This window comes from Schistocerca piceifrons, chromosome 3 (assembly GCF_021461385.2).
Source record: "Schistocerca piceifrons isolate TAMUIC-IGC-003096 chromosome 3, iqSchPice1.1, whole genome shotgun sequence".
NCBI classification, from domain to species: domain Eukaryota; kingdom Metazoa; phylum Arthropoda; class Insecta; order Orthoptera; family Acrididae; genus Schistocerca; species Schistocerca piceifrons.
Window position 1 is genome coordinate 127,844,967 of NC_060140.1, and position 9,244 is coordinate 127,854,210.

The following is a 9,244-nucleotide window of genomic DNA, read 5'->3' on the forward strand; positions in this document are numbered from 1 at the left end:
CAAACATACACACATAAACACACACACAAACACACACACAAACACACACACACAAACACACACACAAACACACCCACATAGACACTGAACACAAGTGCCACCAAATGTGACAAAAGTCAGAGGTATCGATAGTGAAAGACAACGAACTAGCATCTGAGGTAACATTGACCCCGTCCCTCTGTTTTCTGAAAAGTGGGAGAGCAGGATTCCAAGCGGAGTTTAAACAAAAAACTCCATCCCTGCTTACAAGGTTGCTCGCTTCCTTGATAACGCTGTCCCAATAGCTGGACGTGCATTCCAATATCTCGGTATTGTTATACAACATAGGGTGAGCAGAAGCCAAACAATGTTCGGCAATAGCAGATCTACTTGGCTGCTGTAATTGTGTTTGTCGTTTATGCTCAGTGTATCTGTCCTCCACGGTCCTGATAGTCAGACCAATGTATGCCAGGCCACAGCTACAAGGAATGCGATGTTCACCCGTCTTATGCAAACTCGTACATCTCGCTCGCTTGCATCGATTCCTCCCGGGCCGCAGATCTGGCTTCTCTACTGGTCGTAGACCCGCGGTGCTCTAAGCGTATGAGGCTGTCCGCGTTACGCCCTCTGCAGGATTCGAACGCCTTGCTGCCAGGTTGAATGCCCATGCCCTTCATTGTCTGCGCGAGCCCCATGAAGCCGTCTTTGAATATAACTGTAGCCAAACTGTTTACAATTTCGACTACTTCTTTACCAGAATATGTGTGTTCTGGGGAAAGCGTCAAAATAAGTGAATTTATCGACTAGTTAGAGTTTTGAGTGTTCATGCCAACACATCTTTCCAGTGAACTCACTCGAGAAGTCTTCGTACACAGGTCTGACTACCTCCGAGCGCCCTCCATAGGCACTCAACGACGCGGGACTGTCGATCGGATGATCGTGTATTTCGACTACATGCAATAGTCTACAGGCAAAACGGTTTCATCCACATGTTTTCCATAATATAAGGTATCCAAACATGCAATAAAAAAGAAATTGATTTTTTGAATCTTCCGTCGCAGGTTCGAATCCTGCCTCGGGCATGGGTGTGTGTGATGTCCTTGGGTTGGTTAGGTTTAAGTAGTTCTAAGTTCTATGGGACTGATGACCACAGATGTTGAGTCCCATAGTGCTCACAGCCATTTGAACCATTTGAACCATTTTGAATCTTCTAGACCAGAAAACACCCTTAATCATTTTGATGTGCGTACTGTAAGACCTTCAGTACACACACCATCAGATTATTTGACTTGTCGCTCTAACGAAGTAGGCGAGTGTCAGCAGTATGTCTCGTGATCTTTTCGTGGCGTGTTTATCTTCTGCCGTTAGGTCAGACGATAGAAATGCCACTGGCACGCTTAGAGTAGCAATCAAAACCAAGCGAGGGCGTTCTTTTGAGCAGCGAGCGTGTAGAACGAATGTTTCATATATTTTGCAAAATTTGTCTCCGTCATCCATCCTGAAGGATGAGCTGCTCCATCACACCCAATCGGGCCGTCAAGGATAAAATGAGGCTTGACCCTCGGGAAGATGAAGAATGGAGGCACACTATTACCCAACGCACTAACTGCAAAAGCGATCGTAACAAGTGACCCTCTCTCAGTCGATGTCACTCGCCCTATTTGGCGAAAACCTCTTCGAGCGACTAGACGATCAGGTCGCTGGACGGTAGTTACTCCAGTTTCGTCAATGTTCCAGATGTCCGCAGGGGTCACTTTTAATCTTTTTAAAACTGTGTCGAGATTATTGAAAAACAGTTCTACATTATGCTTGTTGAAACTGGTGCACGGGTCTAAACTAGTTGCTTGAGGAGTCCGAATGGAGAGTTGAGGGTGCCTCTTCAGGAATCCTGTGAAATAATCACTTCCCGCCATTTCGGTCTCGGTCCATGTTTGCGGTATTTTATTACTGCATGCAATAGCATATCTATACGCAAACCGCCTGACTTCTTTCGGGGAAAGACCATAATATATATCACTTGCCTTCATGGGGTATTGTTCAAGCATATCTTCTTGTTCGGAATTAAATATCTAAAAATAAACAACTCTAGTTATGTTACCCATAGAGGCACAGTTTTTCTTCTCATGTGTGTGTGTATGTGTGAGTGTGTGTGTGTTTGTGAGAGAGAGAGAGATAGAGAGAGAGACAAATCAGTAGGCTACAGTGCACAAGACGACGTAGAGATAGACACAACAACAATGGCAGGGATAGAGAAAAAACATTAGAAATTGAAAAATAGCTTTACAAATAAAAATAATTTTGGTTAACAACATTTAATACCTGAAATCTTTTATCATAACCAAATTTATCCCAAGGCTTCTTCTTGTCATTAAGTATTTGTAGGACTCCTCCAGGCTGAGGGTTTTGGTCCATTGGCATGGGTTGAGATTCAATTTCAGTTTCCTGAAGTTCAATTGACTGTGTAGGCTGACATGAGGTCTGTTTGTACTTAGCACAGTACCTCCCCAAAGTTTTTCTTGGAATCCCAAATACCTCACTAGTAGCCCTCACAGATCTTCCCTTTTCTTTTACTTTTAAAACTGCTTTTAGCATCGTATCTTCAGAAATCATTCCTGTTTCTCTTTCTATTTTATAATTTCGCACCATTTTTATGTTTCTACAGATAAAACAAATGGTTTAAACTAAGGCCGTAACTCTGATGTTCTAAAAACAAAGAAATGAACCAGATTCTGACTACTCTGATCGCTATTTAAGATTATAACAAAATTTACAGGTTGGTGTTTTCTTTCTAAAACGTGTTTTATCCCGTGAATATGACGATCTTTTAACCTCTGAAATATGTTTAACTTCCAAATTTATGTTAATAATTTCATAAACTCGACAAATTATCAATAAATAATAAATCTTTCACCGAGTTTAAAAAAATATATAGGACGGGGCAGGTTGGCCCGGGTGGCCAACGTGCCCCGTCGTCTCTGGGCTAACCTGCCCCATCGCCATGTTTACAATAAATTCTATTCGTCACAAAACCCACTAACGCAATTTAGATTGTATACCATTTAGAAATAATCCGTAAACTACGACGTTTAATTATACTACTCACCTCTTGCACCTAAAGTAAGCAAACTTTACATAACACATATTTAACCGACGAGTAGAATTTTACTCACACACGCACAAAAACAGTTAATCAACACAACTTGTACAAAACTGCTCCACCGGCCACATTGCTCCTGTAGAGGGAGCGAGACAGTGCTACCAACCTGCTGATTGATTCTCAGCACGATCAAGCGTCTATTGTATGAACTAACTCGACTGGGCCATCCTGCCCCTATGGCCAACATGCCCCCATCTCCCCTACTGGCAATGGCAATAAATGCATATCTGATAAACAGAAATTTGTTAACATCGAACAGAGTTTTTAGTGTTAGGGAGTCCGTCCTGATGGCATCTTCCTGAAGCGAAACCTTGTATGTAAGTGAAACGTAGACGATGAACAGCTCAGGCAAGAAGGAAATAGCGGCTTCTGAAATAAGGCACTACACAAAAATGTCGAATATTAGATGGGTATATCATGTAACCAATGAGAAGAAACTGTGTAGAATTGGGGGAAGAAAAAAATTTGGCATAACGTGACTAAGAGGAGAGATCGGTTCGTAGGACATTTTATGAGACGGGAAGAGATCATCAGGTTGGTACTGCAGGAACGGTAAAATTTGTATAGGAAGACCAGTAGCCGCGCGGGATTAACCAAGCGGTCTCAGACGCTGCAGTCATGGACTGTGCGGCTGGTCCCGGCGGAGGTTCGAGTCCTCCCCCGGACATGGATGTGTTTGTTTGTCCTTAGGATAATTTAGGTTAAGTAGTGTGTAAGCTTAGGGACTGATAACCTCAGCAGTTAAGTCCCATAAGCTTTCACACACATCTGAACATTTGAACATTTGGAGACCAGGAGACGAATACCATAAGCGGGTTCAAAAGGATGTAGTCAGCTGCAGTTATTCAGGGATGAAGACGCTTGCACAGAATAGACTAACGTGGAGAACTGTATCAAATAGGCGCCAGACTGAGAACCACAGCAACGAGCCACACTACAGTAAACTGAAATACGCAAATCAAAAAAAAGTTTTGCATTATCCCGGTTCCCAGAACTCCTGAAGATAGACTTCGACTGTGGATATTGTATCACAGACACAGTCGCTTTGACCATTCAGAGATGTCACTAAATACGCCGAAAGATATAAACAACCACGAACGAGCAGCGCCTATTAGACAGACAGGGTCCGAAAGTCGATAAGTTTCAGTCATTCCACCATGAAAGAGGTACACGGCTCATGTCGTCTGTTGTTCAACCATGCCTAAGCGGTCAGTACCGCTGTTCGATCGTGTCCGTATTGTTACTTCGTGCCAGGAAGGGCTCTCAATAAGGGAAGTATCCAGGCGTCTCAGAGTGAATCAAAGCGATGTTGTTCGGTCACAGAGGAGATACAAAGAGACAGGAACTGTCGATGACATACCTCACTCAGGCCCCCCAAGGGCTACTACTGCAATCGATGACCGCTACCGACGGATTACGGCTCGGAGAAACCCTGACAGCAAAGCCACCATGTTTAATAATGATTTTCGTGCAGCCACAGGACGTCGTGTTACGACTCATCCGTGTGCAATAGGCTGCATGATGCACAACTCCAGACGTACAGGGCGAGGTCCAGCTTTACAACTACGACACCATGCAGGGCGGTACAGATGGGCCCGACAAGGTGTCGAATGGACCGCTCAGGATTGCCATCAACTTCTCTTCAACGAAGAGTGACGCATATGCCTTCAACCAGACAATCGTTAGAGACGTGTTTGGAGGCAACCTGACCAGGCTGAATGCCTTAGGCACACTGTCTTGCGCGAGCAGCAGGGTGGAGGTTCCCTGCTGATTTGGGGTGGCATTATGTGGGGCCGACGTACGCCGCTGGTGGTCATGGAAGGCGCCGTAACGGCTGTATGATAGGTGAATGCCATCCTCCGACCGATAGTGCAACCATATATTCAGTGTATTGGCGAGGCATTCGTCTTCATGGACAACAATCGTGCACATCTTGTGAATGACTTCCTTCAGCATAACGACATCGTTCGACTAGAATAGCCAGCATGTTCTTCAGACATGAACCCTATAGAACATGCCTGGGATGTGAGCCACCAACCACACTGAGGAATCTATGCTGAATCGTCGTTGAGGAGTCGGACAATGGATAGTATGCCACGACGAATACAGGCGTGAATCAAAGCTAGAGGACATGGTACTGGGTAGTAGAGGTACTGGTGTGTACAGAAATCTGGACCACCACCTCTGAAGGTCTCGCTGTATGGTGGTATAAAATGGAATGTGCGATTTTCATGAGCAATAAAAACAGCGGAAATGGTGTTTATGTTGATATCTATACTAATTTTCAGTACCAGTTCTGGAACTCTCGGAACCGAGGTGATGTCAAACTTTTTTTGGTGTATGTATTCAATCGATGCTTCTCGTTGTTGCACCACAGCTTCACATTCTGCGTCTATTCAGATTAACGACGCCATTTGGAGGGAAATGCCTGTCTGCTCAATAACTAGGTGGTCTGTGAGCTAGAGCAACATTAGAATACTGCGCCTGGAACAGATGACGAGGCCTGCAAAATCAACTAAAGAGGACTACAACGTAATGCATGATGGATATTTACGTCCTTTCATTAGAGAAGAACAGAGTGTGTATCATGGGATGATTCATCCAACTGCTTTGTTCTAACGGAATATATCATAGACAAAATGAAATGAATAAACTCTAAAAGATGGCACACAAAATTCAACCTGTGTGTAGAGGCTGATGCATTTTGTCGATTCAAATTTACTGTCACATGATTATCTAGTATTTGGGCCAACTAAGTACATCCTGTTTACCTGTATTTGCTAAAAGTAATATTTTGTTACAAGAATTACAAGTACAACTATTAATAAGCAGCAGATTGTTATGTCTCATAACACAATGACTCAAGAAAACGTGCTGTGTGTTCTATTTTGTACCGGAGTACAGTCCACCCGTAAGATACAGAGCAATGAACATTACTTCTACAAAAGAGTTGCTGATAAATGTTTTATGTGTGCTTTTGGTGAAGGTGGCAAACCTGTAAGAATTTCAGGACAATAATAAGGATTCTTTCATTTTTTCTGCATTGAGCTGTTTGCAGACCTCAGTTTCATAAGAGAAGCAAGCCAATAATGACGTTGATTCTAAGCAGGGCATCTTACTAGATTTTAATAACTCATTTCTGGAGAGAGAAATTCTGAAGGTACCGAAAGAGACAGCTCCAATACTTTTATCTTCCAAAACGTTTGTAACCAAATTATGTGACATCATTAGAGTGGAGATGAGCTATTTGTTACGAGGAATTGCCTTCGTCTTCAAGTTGAATGAACTTCAGGTTTGGTATTGAAGTGTCGGCAGAAGTGCCAACACCGTGTTGTTTGAGGAAGCCGAAATGCACGCTATAAGCTCGCGCAGGATGGCGTGAGGTCTGAAACAGGATACGTAATGAATTCTATAAAGAAAAGTACGTAGCTGCTGGAATACTTAACTTTAATCCACAATTGGTGAACATTGGTCTTGTTGATACAGTATATGCATCATTAGATACATAGCAAAGGATAAATGGCGCCTTGCTAGGTCGTAGAAATTGACTTAGCTGAAGGCTATGCTAACTATCGTCTCGGCAATTGAGAGCGTAATTCTCAGTGAACCATGGCTAGCAACGTCGGCTGTACAACTGGGGCGAGTGCCAGTACGTCTCTCTAGATCTGCCGTGTGGCGGCGCTCGGTCTGCAATTACTGACAGTGGCGACACGCGGGTCCGTCGTATACTAATGGACCGCGGCCGATTTAAAAGCTACCACCTAGCAAGTGTGGAGTCTGGCGGTGACACCACAGGTATCACACACGCAACACTAGCTGTGCGGTAGAAGTATAACTACAGATCGTACGACCTGCGTAGTTCGACACACACATACTTTTTGGAAACCCTTCCATTATGATATAAAAAATATTAATTATTTACATTCCCACACGGATTTGTTGCTGAGCAAAATAGTTAGTTTCGTAAGCCGAGGTCCATACGCCAGTGAAATATTACCATTGGCATTAGTTTTCCGTTTTGCTGTAAACTGCTGAGGTAGGTCCGCGCCAGGACAGCGTTTTTCACCCCCTGAAGTTGCTAAAGGGATGTTCATTTTCTTGCCGTTTGCAGCATTTTTTCTTATGGTCCCAGTTTCCTGCTGTCACGCTATGTAAATTACTTTCGATTAAGGTGGGGACTGTAGGTTTATCAATTAAATTTCTACTTAAAAATCACATGTCTGGTTAACACTGTATTACATGTCTTTCATAGAGCTTACATGCGCTGGATTACAAGTGTTGTGTGCATAGTTCCGCGTAGTCATCGCGTACACAACTTTCCCACTAGAACGCGCACCGCTAAGCACAACAGCGCAGGCGCAGCGCTCGTCCGTCTCCGCACTACTAGATGGCGCTGCCATGGACCAAATTCTGCTTCCATCGATCGGCGTATTAATATGTAACGCAGGCAATGAGATTGCTGCTAACGTAGAAACTTTTCTCCTCGCGGATCACACTCGAGCAGTGATACCTGAACGCGAGAGGTATTATAACGAGTGTACAGACCTCCGATTAGTCTGCATTAGTCTGCACCAGTCTGTACCAGTCTATAGTCAAGTTTCAGTCTGCGCCTAATAAGATTACCATATTCCTGTACATAGCCATGAAGATAAATGTATAGACACTTTTGTCAAGCATCAGAGATATATGTGAGAATAAGATTAACGTACCCAACCAAAGGAACTTCAGATTGTCAATTGTAAATAGCATCCAGAACCAAGTTATGTAATTTTTATGCTTATTATTTTAATAAATGTGTGTGAAAATTAATCAAGTTCTGTTTAAAGTTGGTCACCGTCACATCTCGACTCTGAAGTTCTTGATTATTGTAAAGATAATGGAATCACCTTTCTCTCTTTTCCAGCGCATTGTAGCCACAAGCTGCAGCCTTTAGACAGAAGTGTTTATAGGCCTTTTAAAAAGTTCGTGAACTCAGCATGTGATGCATGGGTTACCAATAGTAAACGGCCTATGACTATTTACGACATCCCATCTATAGTGCGAATAGCGCTTCCAAATGCTGCAACTCCCAATAACATAACCAGCAGATCAATCCCTTTAACAAAAATATTTTTGCTGACAGTGATTTTATGCCTTGCTACACTTCGGATAGGCCAGACCCAAACACTGAAAACAGTGCATCAACTCGAGCTGAGATAAACGTAAGACCGTTTCCAACTCCAGAAGAGGTCAGACCTTTCGAAGAAGCAGAGCCCAGAAAAAGTATGGGTGCAGGGAAAAGGAAAAGAGTTTCTGCCATAGTCATAGACACTCCAGTAAAAAAAAAAGCCCTCGAGGAAGAACAAAATGGTTCAAAAGAAAAGAAGGCGAAAGAATTGGAAAGAAAACTTAAATCACATGCTAAAAAAGCACTATTTCAGAAAGAAAGTAGGAGCAATGGTAGAATGAAATTAACTAAATCAACTGCAGTAGGCCTAAAACGCAATAAGAAGCCAATGGAAGAAGATGATGATGAAGATGATGACGATGAGGAAGATGAAGATTCACTGTGCCTAAGGTGTCTCAAGCCTTTTTCAAACAGTCAACCTGGAGCACAATGGATTCAGTGCACAAACTGCAAGCGTTGGGCTCATCAGACTTGCGTGAAAAACGAAATCCGTGGACTATTTTATGAGTGTTATAACTGTGCTGTTCCTTTGGATGAGGACAGTGATTAATGTTGATTGGTTTGTATTAAGACACTATAATTCCAAATAATTTTAGGCTTTCCCATTGTCATAATAAAATGTCAAGCATTTAACTCAATATTCAACTTGATTTGATGTTCATTAAAGTATGTTTCTTGATAACTATTCGCTTTATTTTGATATCCTAAAGTTATACTAGTTTAACTTATCAAAATATTACATGGGTCAACGTGCCCCAGCCTCTGGGCCAACTTACCCCGAGGTAGGGGCTGATTGGCCCACTTGACATATGTCCAGTAATTAATTTTTTTAAATTTTTTAACTCATATTTTCAAGGTTAATAATTATGAGCCAGATTCAGTGAGACTTCTCTAAATATTTAGCAATAACTGCATAAATCTAAATATGCAAAAAATTAATA

The 9,244-nt window shown here is 42.5% G+C and overlaps 1 protein-coding gene across 1 annotated transcript; it reads left to right on the forward strand.

Annotated features, from left to right (window-relative positions):
- Positions 1–8,400: 8,400 nt before the first annotated feature.
- Positions 8,401–8,853, forward strand: LOC124788458 (PHD finger protein ALFIN-LIKE 7-like). The gene has a single exon (XM_047255729.1). It carries the CDS (start codon positions 8,401–8,403, stop codon positions 8,851–8,853), a length of 453 nt encoding a protein of 150 aa, XP_047111685.1.
- Positions 8,854–9,244: the final 391 nt, after the last annotated feature.